This window comes from Mesoplodon bidens, assembly GCF_964165515.1.
Source record: "Mesoplodon bidens genome assembly, chromosome: 4".
NCBI lineage: Eukaryota > Metazoa > Chordata > Mammalia > Artiodactyla > Ziphiidae > Mesoplodon > Mesoplodon bidens.
The window spans coordinates 45,321,474-45,342,709 of NC_138160.1; the positions used below are offsets into that span (position 1 = coordinate 45,321,474).

Genomic DNA, 21,236 nt, shown 5'->3' on the forward strand with positions numbered 1-21,236 from the left:
TTGAAAAGATGAAGACTTAGGGAAGATATTTCTAGAGTCTACTAAACTATGAATATTATGATAAGGCAGACTAGTTTACTATAAATATATTGTCAAATAATAACATCTGATCAGATTTCAGATTTCATGTCTTCCTAAATGACAACAGTTACTGAGAACCTTGTTTGAAACATAAGACATTCAATAAATACTTCCTGAATGAAACTAAAAGTACGTACAATCCCCACTTTGGGATAACGAGAATTTTATTACAGATGGAAATTTATTTTAGAGGAGTTAAAGACAACTTATTTTATCTACCAATTTTATTACTTACCTATCAAATATCTTATTTACTACATCTAAAACCAACTTAACAGTGGTTAAATATCTACCCATGTGTTATAGCTTAAGGATTATTAAATAAAAATCTATTTGTGGCAAATACTCACACGAACCAAGAAAAAAAAAGATTTCCAGATTTTTATTTCTGGAACTGTACACCAGGTATTAAAGTACAACAAATACAAAATAATGCTCAAAAAAATCAGTGTTTATGTACAAATATTAAAATCAATGCAACAATAGCAACTTCCTCTTGAACATCTGATACTAAAACTTGTTCTGATTGTCACTAATCAATCTCATACTCACAGCGTACTTATTTCAAACTGGGACAACTGGAATCACTGGTCATCTAAGAGGAGCTTTAATATCTACCATATTTAACAATAAAACTAAGAGTTTCCTCCTTTTAGTGAAAAAATTAAGAACTTTTTAAAAAACATAGTAATGTCAATATTTTTATAAATTATTTCAATTTCCATTTGTAGACAATGTGCTTTGAAACTCTGGGCAAACAATCTCCTTGGTGGTCAGGTTTATTTGTTGGTTTACATTCAAAGTTGAAGTATTCACTAGAGACTTTGGTTAAATTAAAGAGTATCACTATGCTCTATTAGATCTGACGTTCTCAAATATTATGACCCTCAATTGTAAAAATTAAAAAGGAAACAATTGCACAATTCTTTGACCTAATTGTACACACTTTAGTATTGTTTAAACAGTATTCTACATCCTTCAAGTAAATTCAGCAGTTGACCATGACAAGAGGAAAACTAAACACTGAAAAAGCTAGTATGGAAAAGTGGAGTACAACTAACAAAAGTAAAGTATTGCTATAATCACAGCACCAGTTTCACTTCTAAATGAATCCGCTGTCCTCTTCAAACCCCCTGTACATAAAAGACACATCAGCCAACCCTGCAACTGCTCACCATGGATTTTTGGTTTGTTCATACAAAAATAATATGGCAAAAGAAAAAGAAAAAAGAATTTATCACAGTTTGTTATAAGAATTGTGCTTAACACTTGATAATAAAGGCATTATTGTTTCTTCGTATGACTGCAAATCAGTTATTTTCACGCTCTCAAACGCAATTCTTCTAATAAACAGCAACAAATTCTCTGTCAAGATGCTTAAACGGAAAGGAAAAAACCCAGTAAATCCAGATTTAAAAGGAAATTCAATAAATAGCTATTTTACATGAATAAAGTCATAGTGGTACAATTCATGAATGTCACATCAAGCATGCACAAAAATGGTATTATACATGGAGGAAGCAGTCAGAAAATATTTAATTAGATCTAAAAAGAGATGAAGACTTTACATATATATACAAAAATCTTGCAAATTATTGCCTCATTTTAACAAGGAATTAAAAGTAAACGTTACCAGCTAGTTAGCGCTCTCTAAGAGGCTAAAATCAGATTGGTCTTTAAAAATCTATTAAACTAGCTGGAAATTATTTTTCTCTCATATCATTTCTGGATTTTGGTCAAAAACCTTTATTTAAATAACTAAAGTGTCCATTCAACTTGCTGATAATCAAAACTTTAGATAAGAAACACTGTTTCCATCTTATATCAAGATCCCAGCAATGCATAGATAAACTGAATATATTACTGCATCAGCTATTGAGAATGGGCATGTTCATTTAAGTGCAACTGGTATTAGCATTCAGTCATCTTTGTGTAAATTATTTTATACAGACCAGCCACTGTAAACCCAGAGTAAAAATTAAAGTTATAACAATGGAAGATTATGGCCAGTATCTTACTAAATTATGGGTGTATTCATTTTTAACAAAAGAAATTAGGTTCAAAGTTTAGCACGACACCACAGCAATAAGAAGCTGACAACTTGGAAAAAAATATCTGAAAGCAACATAGAACCCAGGCTACCCATTATTTACTGTGTGCATACAGGAATGCTAGACTTTAGATGTATAAATTAGAGACTGACTTTAAGTTATTAATTTAACTACTTTTCGTCCACTGTGCTAAACTAGCTTTTATAGTAAATGTGCTAATGCGTAAACACTTCAAAGCAATCTTCATTAAAATGCTGCAAAGAAAAGAATACACATCATCCAAAACTAAGGATGTCATTGCAGTTCACAGTTTGTATAATAAATACCCTCCCTTTCCATCACTACTAAGGTAACTACATTCTATCTATTCATCAGCACAACCTTGAAGCGACTTATACTTACAAATATCAGCAATGTAGCCAAACATTTAAGTTTCTGAAAAGCAAGACAACTAGTAGAAATTGAAAATTTTAACTGACAGTGCAAAAAAAAAAAAAGTAAAATTCTGTGTTTTAACTGAACTATAAAAGCAAAGCTTATCACATCCTAATACTGCATTACATATTGTTTGAATTCACCTTATAACTTAAAGATGCATGTTTATACAGCAAAAATGGCCTAAGTTTAAGACAATGGCTTCTCATTCACAATGTTTGGAATAAAAATAAAACTGAGTTTGAGATGCAACTGAACGTCAATCACTTTTTAAAACTTAAAGTGGTAACGTACCATTCTATTTCAGATAGGAACTCACATTTTTCTTGCCAGTAACTGTTCAAGCTAAACAGAAAAGTTTAAATATACTTCAAGGTTCTACTGCATTTTATGTCTAAAATCTAGAAATCCCTCCTAAATATTAACACTTTGAACTGCACCGCTATAAAAAAACTTAAGAGGTGTCCCAAAATGTAAACCAATGAGTGGCAACATCCTAGGCTTTGTAGACTGTGCCCTGCAAGTCAACTGCCTCAGGATAAACTAAATTATCAATGACTGGTATGATTTTTATGATTACAATCTTGATAATGGTGGACAAAACCCCATCTAAATACCACACCTTCAAATGCCAAACTTTTAGCCAATAAATGAAGTTACACAGAAATCTTCCGGCAGTAAAATGACCAATTCTGTGTAAGGTAGCCCTGGTCTAGAATTCTGAAACAGGATCCAAGCAAGCGTCTTCATAATTTGCACGCAGTTCCTCGTGCTGGCTTCCATAAAGATGGACTTGCTGTTTTGTAAACTGAAGTGCTCTAGTTGAACATGAGAGAAGTTTCCATTTTTAAAAAAATCCTTGCATGTTTGTGCAGTTTAAAGAAACCTACCCCTGCTTTTATTTAATTAAGAAAATAAAACCAAAAAATGCTACATTGAGCAGGGATCAGGATCGGTACCTGTAAACATTGTTATTCCACTGCATCCATTACGGCAAAAGGAATTTACATGAATAGAAGCCACTCCATTCAGTTCAGAACATCTGTGCTGGTTTTGAGCTGGTGGCCTCTGTCTACAGGTTTTAAAATTGGGAGTGAGGGCAGTGGGGAACAGAAAAGAATAGAAAAAGAAGGGAGTGGGGAAGAGGTACTGGAGATGAGGAAGAGATAAGCAGAGCTTAAAGCTGCACCACAGAGTTCAATCTTAGTCCCCAACTCTGCTGATCATAGTTCATTTCCACATTTATGGATTGAAAATGAAAATACTCTTGATAAATCAAGATATAGTTCTATACATACTGACATCACTGATGTCATAGTGAAAAAAGTTCAAACTTCCAGTGAAAGACTAAGCAAACCTGATACTTTCCTGGTACTGGTACTGCACACCCACTGTTTCTGGGCCCCTCATTCTGGTCACTCAGAATGCAGGGCAGCATGCTGATGCAGAGCGTGGGTGCTGAGGAAACCATTGGTCTCGTTGGCAGACAGACTGCCAAAGTCAGCCACAGACACGGCCATTTTGGCACTGGTGATGTGATGTGTGTGATTTTCAAAGTCCACACCCAAATTATTTGCAGAAACCTCATTCATAAAGGATTCAGGAACAGCAATGCCCATTTTCAATCTCTTTGCTGGTCTTTCTGACTCTTCACTGCACATGTTCATGGGGTTTAGCTCCGAGTGATAGAATCCAGTCTCAAATAAGTTAAAACAATCACTTTCCCCGTTGCTGGGCAGGGTGAGTAACTCCTCTGTTCCAACAGGCACATGATTGACTTGTCCACGGGGCGTGCTGCCCAGTGGAGGAAAGCTATCATCCAAACAACTCACATCCGCTGGATCGCAGACGGTCGCTACACTGCTGGTCAAAGCTAAAAAAGAGACGGAAAATGGTTTAAGTAAGCGGTCTGACATCACGCCACAAAGAGGATATAAGTTTGCCCCAAGCTATGGTAAAAAATGCAAAAAGATGCTCATGTTACCTGTCAAGTCACTGGCAGTGAAAGAGTTGAGAATGTTCAGCTGTTGATCAGGAACAGGCTCAGGTCGGTTAGATGTTAAGGCTGAAGAATTTACTGTCCCACCCAGAGCTTCTGTTTCATCTACCAAACGATCCATGTAGTCCCTAAAAAACACAGCCCAATAATTTTATGACTGCTTATCACAGTTAAAAACAAAAATCCCAGAAGTCAATCCCACAGTACTTACGTAACTCCAGGGTGATGGTTGTAGCGTTTCTTTCCAAATCTTGTCTGTTGAGCGAAGTAATCATAACGTTCTGATTTCTTCCACATATAGTAGAATGCTACACATTCAGCAACTGTTCTAGTTCTCACCTAACAAAAAAAGTTGCATTTTTAAAAATCAACATATTCTATGCATTTTTTAATAACTATTTTTTTTACAACCCATAGGTCTTATTTTCTATCTTCCCAATTATGAAATTCTGAACTTTTTATTAGTGAACTGTCGTTACATTTACACTATTTAATAATGAAGCTGCCTTCAAAAGCCCAAGGCTTGGGCTTCCCTGGTGGCGCAGTGGTTGAGAATCTGCCTGCTAATGCAGGGGACACGGGTTCAAGCCCTGGTCTGGGAAGATCCCACATGCCGCGGAGCAACTAGGCCCGTGAGCCACAACTACTGAGCCTGCGCGTCTGGAGCCTGTGCTCCACAACAAGAGAGGCCGCCATAGTGAGAGGCCCGCGCAACGCGATCAAGAGTGGCCCCCGCTTGCCACAACTAGAGAAAGCCCTCGCATAGAAATGAAGATGCAACACAGCAAAAATAAATAAATTAAAAAAAAAAAAAAAAAAAAGCCCAAGGCTTTTTATTTAAATCAGAATGTAATAATAATAATAAATGCGTATCCAGAAATTATCTTACACCTTTACTGAAAATCTTAAAACACTGACATTCTTTACTTTTCTTCACTGAACTTTCACTGTGATTCTGACTGTAGCAGGGGTCCTTCTTAACCCTGAGGGATCCATGAATGAGCTTCACTGGGATCTATTAATTCCCAAAATTTCCTGCAGGTACACTTTTCTGGGGGGAAGGGTGCAGCTTCATCAGATTATCAAAGGGTTCCATGGCCCCAAAGAGATTGAGAACCGTCTGCAAAGGGATCAGTACTCTACCGCATCTGGAATTTAAGATGATTGCCAGATAAAGGCAGAATTTTTTTCCTTTAACATGCACTTGGCTCTTAGTGCCAACAGAGTTTGGTAAGAAGAGCAACAACAATAAAATTTGAGCCTCGTTCAACTTGGCTCCACATGCAGACTAGGGCTCTTCTAACTATATATAGCTAAAGGTATGAGTTCAGATGTACAGACAAAATTCTGTGTCTTTACCCAATAAACACTTTCTCCCCTGCTTAATCAGTACCCAATAAGGAAGTTTCAGAATCTCTGTCCTGATTAGTGAGCATGTTGTGATATAAGATCATAATATAGGAACAAGCTTTTTTAAACCAAGAAATAAGGCATACCTTTCAATAAACACATTAGCCATAAGTCTTCAAAAAGAATATAGGCTTCTTGGGAACAGAGACCTTTCCTGTCTTATTCATTGATGTATCTCTAGAGCTTAAAATAATATCTGGTAAATGATAGAGCTTATTTGTGAAATAAATGGATATATTTCATAAATTATTGCAAAACTGAGGTTTTATTTTGACTTAAAAGGGCAACTGTTTCATCTTTCAATAAATTAAACACTTAATCTCATCTGTGAGAAAACAATAGGTTTTCATACATACAAAAAAGCATTTAAGTATTCAACATCATACTGGAAGATCTAGCTAAATGCAATAAGAAAAGAAATAAAAGGTATACAGATTGAGAAGAAAGAAATAAAACTGTCTGTTCACAGATGAGATGATTGTCTATATAGAAAATCCTAAAGAAGCCACAAAAAACCCTCCTGGAACTAATAAATGATTATAGCAAGGTTGCAGGACACAAGGTTAATATGCAAAAGTCAATTGCTTTCCTATATACCAGCAATGAGCAACTGAAAATTGAAATTAAAAACACAATACCATCTACATTAGCGCCCCCAAAATGAAATACTTAGGTATATACCTAATAAAATACATGCAAGATCTATATGAGAAAATCTAAAAAATTCTGATTAAAGAAATCAAAGAAGGCTTAAATAAATTGAGAGATATTCCATGTTCACAGATAGGAAGACTGATTATTGTTAAGGTGTCAGTTCTTCCCAACTTGATTTATAGATTCAGTGAAATCCCAATTAAAATTCCAGCAAGTTATTTTGTAAATACTGACAAATTAATTCTAAAGTTTATATGCAAAGGCAAAAGACCCAGACTAGCCAACACAATATTGAAGGAGAAGAACAAAGTCGGAGGATAGATACTACCCAACTTCAAGACTTACTATTAAGCTATTGTAATCAAGATAGTGTGGTACTGGTGAAAAGATAAACAAATACATTAATGGAACACAATAGAGAGCCCAGAAACAGACTCACACAAATACAGTCAACTAATCTTTGACAAAGGAGCAAAGGCAATTCAATGAAGGAAGGATCATCTTTTCAACAAACAGCGCTAGAACAAGTGGACATCTATATCCACCTTTCACAAAAACTCAAAATGGATTATAAGACCTAAAAGTACACTACAAAACTATAAAAGCTCCTAGAAGATAACACAGGAGAAAACCTAGATGACATTGGGGATAGTGATGACTTTTTAGGAACAACAATACAAGCATAATCTATGAAAGAAAAATTGATAAGTTGGACTAATTAAAATTAAAAACTTCTACTCTGCAAAAGACACTTAAGAGAATGAAAAGACAGGCCAAAGACTGGGAGTAAATATTCAAAAATCACACATTTTTTTTGGACTGTTATCCAAATTATATAAAGAACTCTTGCAATTCAACAATACGAAAACAAACCACCCAATTAAAAAATGTGCTAAAGACCCTAACAGACACCTCACCAAAGAAGATATATAGATGGCGAATAAGCATATGAAAAAATGATCCACATATGTCATCAGGGAAATGCAAATTAAAACAAGATACCACTACACATTTTAGAATAGCCAAAATCCAAAACAATGACACCACCAGATACTGGCAAGGATGTGGAACAACAGGAACTCTCTCATTCATTGCTGGTAGGAATGCAAAATGGCACAGCCACTTTGGAAGACAGTTTGGTGGTTTCTTACAAAACTATCCATACTTGCTTAAAGAAAAAGAGAAAACAAAAAACCATTGTAAAGCAATTATACTCCAATAAAGATGTTAAAAAAAACCCAAAACAACAACAACAACAAAATATCCATACTCTTACCATATCATCCAACAATCACACTTACTGGTATTTACCCAAAGGAGTTGAAAACTTATGTCCAAAGAAACCCCTGCACACTGATGCTTACAGCTGCTTTACTCGTAATTGCCAAAACTTGAAAGCAACCAAGATGTCCTCCAAATGGTGAATGGATAAACAAACTGGTACATCCATACAATGGAATATTATTCAGTGATAAAAAGAAATGAACCACACTAAGACTCCATGCTCCCAATGCAGGGGGCCCACGTTCGGTCCCTGGTCAGGGAACTAGATCCTACCTGCTGCAACTAGAAGTTCACATGCCGCAACTAAAGATATCGTGTGCCGCAACTAAGACCAATATAGCCAAATAAATAAATAAATATTTTTAAAAAAAAAAAGAGAGAGAGAAATGAGCCACAGAAAACATGGAGGAACCTTAAATGCATATTACTAAGTCAAGAAGCCAATCTCCAAAGGCTACATACTGTATGATTCCAACTATATGACAAGGGATTTTTTGATCAGTGAAACTATTCTGTATGATACTACAATGGTGGATAGGCGTCGTTATAACAACACAAAGAGTGAACCTACTGTAAACTATGAACACTGGGGGATAAAAACATGGCAAAGTAGATTTACCAGTTGTAACAAATGCACCACTCTGGTGGCGGGGCTGGTGGGGGGAAGCCGTGTGTGGGTGGGAGCAGGAAGTACATGGGAACTCTCCATACTTTCTCCTCAATTCTGTTGTGAACCTAAGACTGCTCTAAAAATAAAGTCTATTATTTAAAAGTGCGTGTATATTGTAACAGTTTGGGATAATTAAACCTCATTAAAATATGCTTTGCTTATTCTTTCTTTTTGTCCTAAGGAACATAGGATTCTAAAATATTTAGGTGGATAGGTCAATATTCTATGCCTATTGCTTCTTTTTTAAGTTTATTTATTATATTTATTTGTTTTGGGCTGTGTTGGGTCTTCGTTGCTGCACGCAGGCTTTCTCTAGTTGTGGTGAGTGGGGGCTACTCTTCCTTGCGGTGCGCAGACTTCTCATTGCAGTGCCTTGTCTTGTTGTGGAGCAGGGGCTCTAGGTGCACAGGCTTCAGCAGTTGTGGCACATGGGCTCAGCAGTTGTGGCGCGTGGGCTCTAGAGCGCAGGCTCAGTAGTTGTGGCGCACGGGCTTAGTTGCTCCGCAGCATGTGGGATCTTCCCGGACCAGGGCTCGAACCCGTGTCCCCTGCGTTGGCAGGCGGATTCTTAACCACTGCACCACCAGGGAAGCCCCACCTATTGCTTTTTAAACTAGATTTTACATTTCAGAGCAGTTTTGGGTTTACAGAAAAATTGATCAGAAAGTAACAGAAATGGTAATAGCAGGGGAGCATTAACAAGTTATAGCTTTTATTCCCTACCCTAGAGGCTCATAAATTAGTTGCTTGTATTCATTATAATTACTAAGCAATTTCTCTATACTAATTTGCCTAACTTACCTTATTCTTCTGTATAAGATGAAAATCTTTTCCAAAGAGCATGAGTGCGTGTTCAAAGCTCCGGCATTCTTCTTCTGTCCATGCAGTCATTCCTTCTAAAGAAATTTTAAAACAAAATAAATTGGCCTCAAAACTCTTATATATACAAATGACTGATTTACTTTCAGTATGTTTTCCTAATAAAAAGGCTATAAACTTCTACACACACACACAGAGAGACAAGTTCTTTATGTGGAGAGTTTAGTTAGTAATCTTAACTAAAAAAATCTGGAATACCAAAATACAAACAACTGGTTTTTTTCCTCTGCATGATGAGACAAGAATTTTATATTTTTTTCTATAATTCAAGCACATTGTTTTTCTGATTTTTTAAAGCAATGAGCATTTTTTTTAATTAGGGGGAAAAAAGGTTATTTTCTTTATAGAAAAAAAAGCCTTACTTTGGTCTTATGTCAAAACCATAAGTTCTTTCATTAGAGACCATAAATAATCAACACATATTTATTTAGAGTCAGTTTGCAGAGTGCTATACTGTAGGAATATAAAGGGAATAAAAAACAGCCCATGCTCTCAAAAGACTAAATCCCATTCAACTTCCTGGCATATGTCAATGTTGATGAATCAAATCTACTTGGGGCAGAGGAGACTTGAAGTGCCTCACAATGGGGACCAGGTCCCCAAAGCCATTAAGAGTAGCCCATCACAAAGGTGAAAACTTTGTTCAGAGTTTTGAGAGCTTAAAGTAATTTTTTCAAAGAAGCAGCTTTTACAAGGAAACATTTCAATAGACTATCTCACCTACAAGTTTAAATGTATTGTTTCCAGCTTTTATATTTTTCCAAGTCATTTATATAATATTAGTAAGCATTATTTCACTCTACATATACTTAATGAAAGCTATGGTGCATGCAATTGATTTATATAATGACAAAAATACTGAAATTAAAGTTAACCATTTTCCTTGACACACACAAACCAAAACCTAAGCACTGCAAAAATGTTATTACATGATTACTAAACATACACTTCTTGCAATAAATTGAATGGAATATATTATACATATTTCTTTTTTTTAATCTTTAATCTCCTTTTCATTTCCTGTCTGGTTTAAGAAAAAGAAAAAACAACTTTTTTCCCCCAATGAAATCATAAAATCATTCTTATTAATTACTTTGGATATATTGTCATCTCTGGGGTCTGCTTTGTTCTGGAGGTGACAGGGGGGTAACTAATTTGTATTTGAACAATCTCTGGTACGTCTAAAAATAGAGGGCAAGAAAAGGAAAAAATTATTTGCTATGAAGATGAAAATAGATCTTATACAAAAGTGTTATAGGATTGCTCCGTCCTTTATACTTTGCTTATTCTGATCCCCAAATGACCATCCCCTATCATTTCCCTCTCTTGATCCCAAGTGTTTCTTACCTTGAGAGGCCTTTCCATTGCAGCAGTACCTTTCAATTGCTTCCTTTATATTATGGTTACACTTGAGAAGTTCATATAATGCCTTAGGGCAAGGGGAAAAAAAACTATTCAATAAAACTTACCAAAAGTTCATACTTAAAAAAAAAACCCCAAAACAAACAAACAAACAAACAAAAACAGGTGTATTGTAAGAGACCTGACAAATACTAGCTGAAGTGCTCTCTAATTTCAGGACATTTGAAGCGTATGTTTGCCCAGACATTTAATCTACGTAACTATCCTGTAGATTGACTCTGGTATCCGAAGAGTTTGTTCATTCTGATTCTACCTCTCAGAAGTCATCTACCAGTATCATTCTTCACTTTTTTTTTTTATTGCCAGGCCTTCTGAGCTGGGAGAATATCCCTATTTTAGATGATTATTTCTAGTAGGGAGAAGTCGAGAATTATGGTCTTCTCTCTTGATAGCACCTTCTGCCTGCCTTTTAGAGTTTTAATAAAAGAGAATAGCAGCAGGCCTGGAATAGAAGGATGGATATTTTAGTGACTGGAGTTTATAGTTATTTCCATCTACTATGGAAGATATCATTTTTTAAAAATTAGAATTTCTTCCCATTAAACCTGTTTGGAATTTTGAATATACTAAATAGCAGCTGACAGAACTCAATTGAAAGTTAAATAATAATCCACCTTCCCAAGTAAGTTTCAAGAAAGGCAAGGATATTAGTAAACCTATTAATACATCAATAGGTTAATAATCAATACATTAATAATCAATCATTAAAAACAATCTCAACAGCTGCTAAAAAAGCTTCAGATAAATCAGTACCCATTTCTATTTTTAAAAAGACAAAACCTGTAACGGTTATAAGTAGATGGATACTACCTTACTATAAGAAAGACAGCCTGTATCAAACCAAGGCTGGTATTATTCTTTTTTTAAAATTTTTGACCACACCCCGTGGCATGTGGGATCTTAGTTCTCTCACCAGGGATTGAACCCATGCCCCCTGCATTGGCAGGTGGAGTCTTAACTGCTGGACTGCCAGGGAAGTCCCAAGGCTGGTATTATTCTTAATGTAAAAACCTTACATGTATTATCTTCCATCAAAAGCAGGCCTCAAACCACTGTAACTACCAAAAGTCTCTGAGAGTTATAGCTAATGCAGTAAGACATATTCTATGAATAAGAGATATAATAATGGTAAGGAAGGAACAAATGTATAATTCAGTAATGACTTTAAAGCTAGAAAACCTAAGAGAAACAACTGAAAAATCATTATACTAAATTAAATAGTAGCTTGAGAAAAAAAATTTTTAATTTATATTTCTCTAAATCAACAATATACAAATACAAATATAATAGCGATCCCATTTACAACAGTGCTAAATACTGTATTTAAAAATAATGAGGAATTAATTAGATGCATGTTATACTTAAACAAGCAAAAACACTTGAGTGATTAAAAAAAGTCAAATGCATAGAGAATCAGAACATGTTCTTGAAGTAGGTTTTATGTTTTAAAGGTACTAATTCTTCCAAAATTAATTTATAGTTTTAATGGAGTATCAGTAGAAAAAGCCAATGGGATTTCTTTTTGACAGCTGACAAAACTACTTTGAAGTTCAGCTAGTTTGACTTCTCTATGTTATTCAGAAATTCAAGTTTGAGTCCACCTATCTCTGGGCACTCATTAGTTGGGATTAGCTAGGCTGGAGATAGAGTGAAAAAGTATATGAGAGGGGCAAACAACGTCAGAGAGAAAAAACCCTAATAGGCAATACTTCCACCCTTAACCCACACACCATCAGGAGCGTACTCCATCTACAAGCACACACAGTATTTAACGAATGCTCCTAAAGCAAATTTATACACTCTTTTTTTTTTTTTTTTTTTTTTTTTTTTTTGCGGTACGCGGGCCTCTCACTGCTGTGGCCTCTCCCGTTGCGGAGCACAGGCTCTGGACGCGCAGGCTCAGCGGCCATGGCTCACAGGCCCAGCCGCTCCGCGGCATGTGGGATCCTCCTGGACCGGGGCACGAACCCGTGTCCCCTGCATCGGCAGGCGGACTCTCAACCACTGCGCCACCAGGGAAGCCCTATACACTCTTAATAGACATAAACTTTAATCACATCCTGAATAAAATTCAAGAATAATCCAAAAAATAACTTTAACATAAAATCTAAAAGTCCAACCACAGAGAATGTTTAAATAAACAATGGAACATACAGACATCAAGAATGAAGTATTAAAGAAATCTCAATGGCAAAGAAAATAAGACTAAGTGATTAAAAGGATATAACATGGTAGATAAAGTAAAATATATGTGTGTGTATACAGAAAAAAAAGGCCAGAAGACATGAAACAATAGAACGGTCATCATCAGGTCTTGGGATTTTTTTTAAACCAGTATTTTCCAAGTTTTAAAAATCAGAAAGAGACAGCCAGTTCATATGTGAGAAATATTTGAATCAAATATAAGAAAATCTAGAAGACACTATATCAGTTAGCTGCTGTTTCAACAAAAGTTGATGTATACCTGTTCATTGTCCCTTGTGTGTGTTCCTGCAGAAATCCTGTCCATTATTTTTTCGTTTCCAGTTCTTAATGAGGTCTCAACAAGGTACTCCTTAACTTTGCTCTCCAAAACCACACCAGGACGCCAAAGTAATTGGTCTTCATTTTCATACACTGCTAAAGAAAATCCCATCAACACATTAAAAGTAGTGAACACACTTAGAGATGTATACAAAACTGTTTCTCCTCTTCCTACACAAGTAACTAACTTTGAGGACACTAGTAATTTGATTGTCTGGCAAGCTGAGTCTTTCATTAGTAAAGGTTTAAAACAATTTTTTTTTTTAACTTTATTAAGGTCCAAGTATTCCAGTCACTAGAGCAAGTAGTTCGGTGATTGGATTTACTAACAAGTTAGAAGGCTTTTTCTATGCCTAGTAGTCTAATATAAAACCTGGTAGTGGTGTCTTACATTCTTCTAATGAGGGGGTAAAAATAACCTGTGTAAATTCTTTAATAACCTTATTGCAATTTTCTCTTAAACTCCCTAAATGGCTCTATGAAAATGTCTACAGGTTAAAAATTGCAAACAAATTAAAACAAACAAAAATAAATAACAATCAAAATATCTGCCAATACTGAAATACCTAGGAAAGATATATTTTTCCTTTACTGATTTCTTCCCAAAAGGTAAATTTTTATTTTAAAAAGGAAGCAAAAAAATAAAAAGGAAGCAGACTAATTAAAAATGGGAAAAAATGATAAACAGTAAGATAAGTAAACTTTCCACCTCTTAGAGAAGCTGATATTTAATAAGCGAAATGACACTAAAACAAACTATATTTTATTAACACAAACACTGTTGCCATACTGAAGGTTTCTACTTCACACAATAAAGTCATACAGATAGCCCAAGTATTTATCCCATTGCTTCAACTGCAATCCATCCTTCAATTGTAAAATAACTACTAAATATAGCGAATAAAAGTAATTTACTGAGAGCTCACTATGCAGCAGAGACCGTGGTAAGTGCTTTACATTCACAACTGTTTAAGGCAGGCATTTCTATTCCCAATGAGCAGGAAAGTTAAAAATAAAGTGTGCCTGTGAAGCAATAAGACTGACTTTTGAGGTAAGTTTCTAGAACCAGTTTCATAAAGAAACTTTGCTCAAAACTGAAATAGGTAATATAGTTTGAGTTTATTCCCTCAAAAGATAGAGAAGGTATACGTCCCTTTCTGAAGGTACAGAACTGAGAGAATATTACCTCCGCTATGTTTCATCTAAGGACCAGCAGCTGCTGAGCATGTACTTTGCCCATGGCCAAATCTACATGTTTCCCAAGTTCGGCTAGGAAAGTGTACCTGGATTTTTACTTCCCACCACCTCACCCCTCCATATTTTCAGAACCAGCTATAGTTGGAATCTACCAAAAATGTGAGGAAAACTGATTATACTTAAGTAGGGGTATATAACAAAAGCAACAGAATCTTTACATTCTACCACCTTATCTTTCAGGGCTGGGGCAAGAGAATTTCTTCTAGCTTCTTTTTTCCTTAAGCGTTTCTTCCCAAGAGGATTATATTCCTAATGTTCTCATTATCTCAGGTGATAGGATGCTACCAACTTCCACTGCAGTGGGATGTAGGCCAAAGAGCTGCACTTTAAGAGCAGCTCCACTATTTTAACAGGTGCTTCGCATACTGAGTAAGAAGCACTGTAAGGGGCCAGGGCTGGGGGGGAGGGGGCTAGTTCTCTGAGTCTCATGGTTAATTAATCTCATGACACATTACTCCTAAGTCAGGCCTAATTCTTCCCTGACTACAAATCTATCTTTATACTCACAGGATGAGCATACAATCAGATATTTAAATAAACATATTGAGCGGTAATTTGGCTTACCAAATATTATCAAAATTAAAAGGCTTCCTTACCTTTCTCATTACCAGCATACTCTCCAAGATAAGGTGGAATCTCTGCTTGATATTGTAAACCAATCATTATTTCCTACAGGAAAATTCAGAAGTAAAAACAACTTATTACAAAAATAAATACTGAAAAAAAATGTTCCAATTCATTAATCAGTTACTACAAATATAAAGTTATCTCGCAAAATTATCATAAATGATTTCAGAAGCGTTTTTAAAAGCTACTTTAATCCAAATGGTCTACTAAATTATGATGGTAACTTAACATACCTTCCTCAAATCTTCAGGTGAGTTACCACTGTCTGTTTCAACATCTTCAACCTCTGATTCTTTATCTCCATCACACGTAGTATTTGCTTAAAAGAAGAAAGTTAAATTTTAAAAAAGGGTTTTGTTGCCTATTTTTGCAGCACTTGAAAGAGTGCCTGATATTTTATATTTTACTTATGATAAAAATCTGTTGAATAAATGAGATCAGCACAAATATACTAAACCTCTTGTACTATTCTCACATTTTGAAACTGGTCAAAACAAGACACTGAAAACACAAAGAAACTGCACAGTATCCTTATAATTATCTGGTGTACGGTCATATAGTTTGGAGAGGCAAGAGGAAAACCACTATGGTCCCCTTAAAAAAAGAAGGTAAAGCACTAGATTAAACTGATTACATTAATCCAGAGTGAGACATACACAAAGAGCTGCACACTGAGTCCATAAAAATTATCTTTTTGCACACATATGTGTATGTGTATTGGAACTTATTATCTGAACAGTTCTTCTACCATAAAAATACCTGAGAAATAAGCAAGATTGCATATAAGAAAATATTTCAGTTCAAAGACCTTTTAAATATTACTGATCTACATTAAGGGATAACACCAAGAACTAAAAGAAAAGGATTAAATAAATCACTGAAAATAAAAAATACTTTTGGAGCAACTGATGGTAGTTTTCAAACTGACGGTAGTTTATCAGGAGAGTAAGAGCCTTTTAACAGAAATCCAAAAAATGTCTATAAAATTTCATGGCTGAACTAAGATTGGTTGCCATAGCAACAGATGAGTCTTGGGAAAGAAAACTGCCCTGCAAAACCAAGCAAATGCTTTTGCTTTTAAAGAGCATATTAGCTTACATCTCCCCCAATAAAAAAAGGTTATAATCTTGTTCAGATTATAATAGTATTTTATTTCAATTAAGTAAAACGCTCAGATATTCTGACATAACTACTGAATGTAACAAAATGTATTCAAGCTACAGTATCAGTGCTACTACTGATCAGTAATGATTGGAGTTCTTACATCGTAAAGGTCTAGGGAAGAAATCGGAAGTTTCATGGGAAGTCACAGATGGTGTCAGATCATCTGCAGAAGACTGAGTTTCCTCATCATCACCTGACAATAGGTCTTTTGCTATTTCCTCCTATAAGAATAGGAATGCAATGCTAGGGTTAGAAATGATTACATCCCATCAATTTTGAAAAAAAAGTCTTTATAACATTATTCATAAACATTATGGTATTATAATACAATTAAGAACTAACTGAAGTCTCAGTTTTGAGAAAAGTAAATTTGAAATTCTCCTATAATTTACTTCACGTACATAATTAGTTAATAACATTTACTAATTATATATAATAGTGATGCTATACTATTATACATTTATGATATAACAAAAAATTTGCTTAATTTGTGGGTATGTAGAGAACTTATCTGAAGTGGTAGACTAATTTTTAGTGAATTTACAACAAAAATAATCTTACTTCTAAGTAGTTAAAAATTAAACTCACTTTCTGCCAACTTAAATAACTAAAAGAAAACAAAAAAGTCTCCAAACTCCACTCTTCCGATAATTTTTTAGAAGTCCAACTAATGCACCACTCCGACTAGTGATATAATTTTAAAACAAACAGTTCAGAATTAATTTTTATGTAAGTATATAGCCATCCTTGTGCCTGGTAGGTACATAGTAGGCACTCAATATTTGCTGAATGACTATGGTCATTAAGGTTTTTGGTACATTAGTATCACATTTAATTGAAAAGTGGGAACAACATAACTCACAGGAAGGTGTGGAGTCCTCTCCCTGCCTGAGACCTGAAAGATGAGGAAAGTTTCCCAGGGATCTGTTAGCAGAGACCATGACTGAATTCTCCTTGGCAGGGACTAGGCCTCCCCTACAACCAGCCTATGTTAAAGATGTATCACTGAGGCCTTGGCTGCTATGGTCTCTTTCACTCCCAGAGCCCAAGAAAACAGAACTTCTCTCCATCCACTCCATGCGTAAGCCAGATTGGTTTGAAAACTTCTGGGGGATTCATTAATCAATGCATTCAAGTGTCCACAGGATCAAAAGAAGTTAGGGCAAAATCTAAGTTTAGATATAGTATGTCTACACAGGAAAGATAAAAAGTTATGGAAGAATACTCAAATATGCAAAGTATTATGAAGCTATTACTACTTTTAAAGTAGTGAGATCAAAGCCAAACAATATTCAAATCAGTCACCAAAACGATAAGAGCAATGCATCCATAAGAAGTTCACAATTCAGAATTATGAAATGCTTTAAATTAAATAAACTAATAAAAACAGTCAATGGTAACAGATCTGGAATTTTTTTCTACATGCTTGTACTTACTTTGTCTAGTGTCATATCTGGTAGTTCATCTGCAAGTTCACTTGGGGAGCTATTTGCACTGGAATTTGCAACTGCTGGAATTGTAGGTTCATAGCCATAGAATGCCAATAAATCTTCTAGAGGCATGTTTCCTTCCTATTCAAGCCAGAACACAAACATGAACTCAGCAGATGCCACAATGCTGAACCTCAGATAAACCTTGATGCCATTAATGTTCATAAAGCACATTATCAAAACAGCAGTACCAAATCAAAACCAAGTTTTAGTTTTGCTTTTTGTAACTGTATCCAGAAAACAAGATCAAACACCTAGAGCTATAATTAATATATGAACAAAAGTCTAACAATTAACATCTTAGTTTTCATTTTCCAGCATTATTTTACTTTTTAAAAACTTCCTCAAATATTTGCCTTAATGCAGATTTTTTTTTTTGCTTTTATATTACTATAAAGATTCGCCTTGAAAACACTTCCAATTAATCAGTCAATAACGTCACATAATTTTTAGCTTGTTTCCTTGCAATTAACAGTTGACTACTTGGTTTATTCTTCACGTTATTTAGAAGATACCTAATGAGAAAACCTTTGCTGAACATTTACTAACACTATTATGTTTATATATTAATGTTCAAGACACAGTTATCCTTTGATATTCCTACTACTATATCTATATTCTGTACCAGTTGTTTTTTTCCCACAACTGTCTGATGAAGTTTGCATTATCACCATCTTACAGATGAGAAAATTGAGGCTTAGTTCTGGGTTCGAATCCCAGGCCCCCAAGTTCTCTTACTGGCAGTGCTGCTTTGATAAAATTACAGACTCTGGCTGCAGGGCTACCTGTGTTATGAATACTTATGCCATGCCACATAGTGGCACCCAGTCATTGTTTTTTCCCTCCACTAATCTGAAAATGAGTGCTATATTTCCTTTTTTAAAGTATTTTAATTCAACCACTAAAATGCATAGAACTATTTATAATTATCATTTAAATAACTTCAAAACCATATATTCATGAACTAGTTAATTTCTTAAATATTTTAAAGACGTTTATGTCCATCTATTAAGAGATTCACTTTTAAAACTAGCTTACGGTTTAATTTTCCCTTTAAAAAAAATATCTAAGTCATGAAGCACACAGCATGAAAACATGAAAGCAGAGTATGCAAAACATGCCTACAGTTGATCACAAAGTGAGCTGAGGAGAGCCAATGATGTCTCCCAGAGAGCCAGCTGGCTGCCCACCAGGGCCCACAGGGGACACAGGTTCTGGGGGTCCCTAAGAATTTGCCTTCACCTTTGCAGTATAGAACTCACATTTTTCACTATGCCTGAATGAAACAGATTCATGTTATAAGCTTAGAATAAGGTATATGACAGAATGCTAACTTGTGAATTTGCAGTAGCAGACATGCACCTTTCCAATGACCATGCCACTCATGAAATCTTTTCAGCTTGGAACTGAAATCAGTAAAAAGCTGCTTTGGGAGCATGGACAAATTCAGCACAAATTAAGGTGGATGGTCAGGATGGACAGAAATTCACCCATGCCACGGGAAAACCTCATGAAGTATTCTTCTCCCAAATGAAAGAACCCTTCGAAGGTGCCAGAACCACATTGAGAGTTTCTCCAGTCCTGCTCCTTGCAGAGTCCATACAGCCCATTCCCTTTGGTTCACACTAGTTGTAAGAGGAGACTGGTTACAGCCTTTGCCAACCACCTGTTAGCAATAGTTCTCCAAAACTTTACAGTTTCAGATTCCCTCCATGAACTGGGGAGATGGCAACTTTCACTCATCATGCACTGATAGTCCGCCTTCCCATCAATACAGCATTTACTGAGCTCTAGGTACCATCTGGAGGACTACTGGCTATGGGTAAAGAAATAAAATTTCCAAAAATAATGAAAAGAAATCCCTGCTCTCAAGAAATTCAGTCTTGGTGGAAGGAACTGATAAGTTAACAATTGTAAAACACTGTGATAGCTGCTTTAATCAGTTCTGGAATTGGTGCTATGAAATGGTAGGTACAGAGAAGGGAAGACCTATGCTCCAGGAATAATAGTATATGGTAGGGAACTATCACACAGAGGACAAAGACTGAGCTAAGTCTTGAAAGATGAAGAGGCTTTTAACAGATGAGGGTTGTGTGCTAGGGACTTGTGGTTCATCGTCAGAAACACTGACTGAGCAGTGACTCTGCCAGGAGCCCACTGTGCCAGGTGCTAGTATGAAACACAGGTCTTGCCCTTCTACAACTTACAGACTAGGGGGATACCAACAATACTCAAATACGGAACTGCCAGTTAAGATGAGTGCAAAAGAAATCACTAGGGTCCTGAGATACAGAATTATGTGGAGGGCCTACAGTCATAGGGTTACAGAGGAAGACACTGAATGACTTCAGCTGAGGCCCGAAGTCTGAGAAGTGACCAATCCCCTGAGGAGCATTCCAGGCAAAGGAAACAACACACTTGAGGCCTGAATATGGTTTTCCACTAAGCCAACGGCCAGAGCACAGAGAGTAGAAGGAAGAATGGCTCAAGAGGAGATTAGAAAGACAAGCGGAGGCAGATCACAAAAGGCCTCATGGGAAAGAAACTTGGACTTTACATTCCCAGGGGAATGGGAAGCCATTGGAGAATTATAAAGCTGGAGTGACATGACTTTATTTCTTCTTAAATCCTGGGCAGCTGTATGAAGATAAGTTTGGGGAGGTGAAGAGAGAAGAGAAAAGCAGTGAGACCACTTAGGAGTTGCATGCTGGGTTAGGGTAGTGAAACAGACATGGAGAGAAGTGAATAGATGAGATGTATTCTGAGGTGGAATCAAATGGGCTACTGGAGTAAAAGGGAGAAAGAAGGACAACTCCCCAGATTTCTATCTGAGCAACTGCCTATCGTGATAACTTTTACTGAGATAGTAAAGACTAAAGTAAGGAAAGGTTTATGAAGGAAAAAAATTAAGAGCTCTGCAGAGGGATTTCCCTGGTGGCGCAGTGATTAAGAATCCGCCTGCCAATGCAGGGAACATGGGTTTGAGCCCTGGTCCGGAAAGATCCCATCTGCCGCGGAGCAACTAAGCCCGTGCGCCAGAACTACTAAGTCTGTGCTCTAGAGCCCACGAGCCACAACTACTGAAGCCCGTGCGCCTAGAGACCGTGCTCCGCAACAAGAGAAGCCGCTGCAACGAGAAGCCCGCACACCGCAACGAAGAATAGCCCCCGCTCGCCGCAACCAGAGAAAGCCCGTGTGCAGGCAACAAAGATCCAACTCAGCCAAAGATAAATAAATAAATTTATTTTTTAAAAAAAACCAAAATGTTTGAGAGGAGGAGAATACGGTGA

At 36.1% G+C, this 21,236-nt stretch overlaps 1 protein-coding gene across 2 annotated transcripts in view; it reads right to left on the reverse strand.

The window, feature by feature from the left end:
- Nucleotides 1-448: 448 nt before the first annotated feature.
- The window catches only part of MIER3 (MIER family member 3), a 30,861-nt gene continuing 10,073 nt past the window's right edge, over nucleotides 449-21,236 (reverse strand). Inside the window, exons 4-13 of one of the 2 annotated variants that reach the window (XM_081233552.1) lie at nucleotides 17,893-18,027; nucleotides 16,557-16,677; nucleotides 15,526-15,611; nucleotides 15,262-15,334; nucleotides 13,350-13,501; nucleotides 10,811-10,892; nucleotides 9,386-9,480; nucleotides 4,778-4,905; nucleotides 4,552-4,694; nucleotides 449-4,440 (exon numbers count right to left, since the gene is read on the reverse strand). In XM_081233552.1, the coding sequence (XP_081089678.1) occupies nucleotides 3,983-4,440; nucleotides 4,552-4,694; nucleotides 4,778-4,905; nucleotides 9,386-9,480; nucleotides 10,811-10,892; nucleotides 13,350-13,501; nucleotides 15,262-15,334; nucleotides 15,526-15,611; nucleotides 16,557-16,677; nucleotides 17,893-18,027 (1,473 nt within the window). In that variant the 3' untranslated portion in view covers nucleotides 449-3,982. Of the gene's footprint in view, nucleotides 4,441-4,551; nucleotides 4,695-4,777; nucleotides 4,906-9,385; nucleotides 9,481-10,810; nucleotides 10,893-13,349; nucleotides 13,505-15,261; nucleotides 15,335-15,525; nucleotides 15,612-16,556; nucleotides 16,678-17,892; nucleotides 18,028-21,236 lie in introns of both variants that reach the window. The other variant, XM_081233551.1, reaches the window with a different exon arrangement.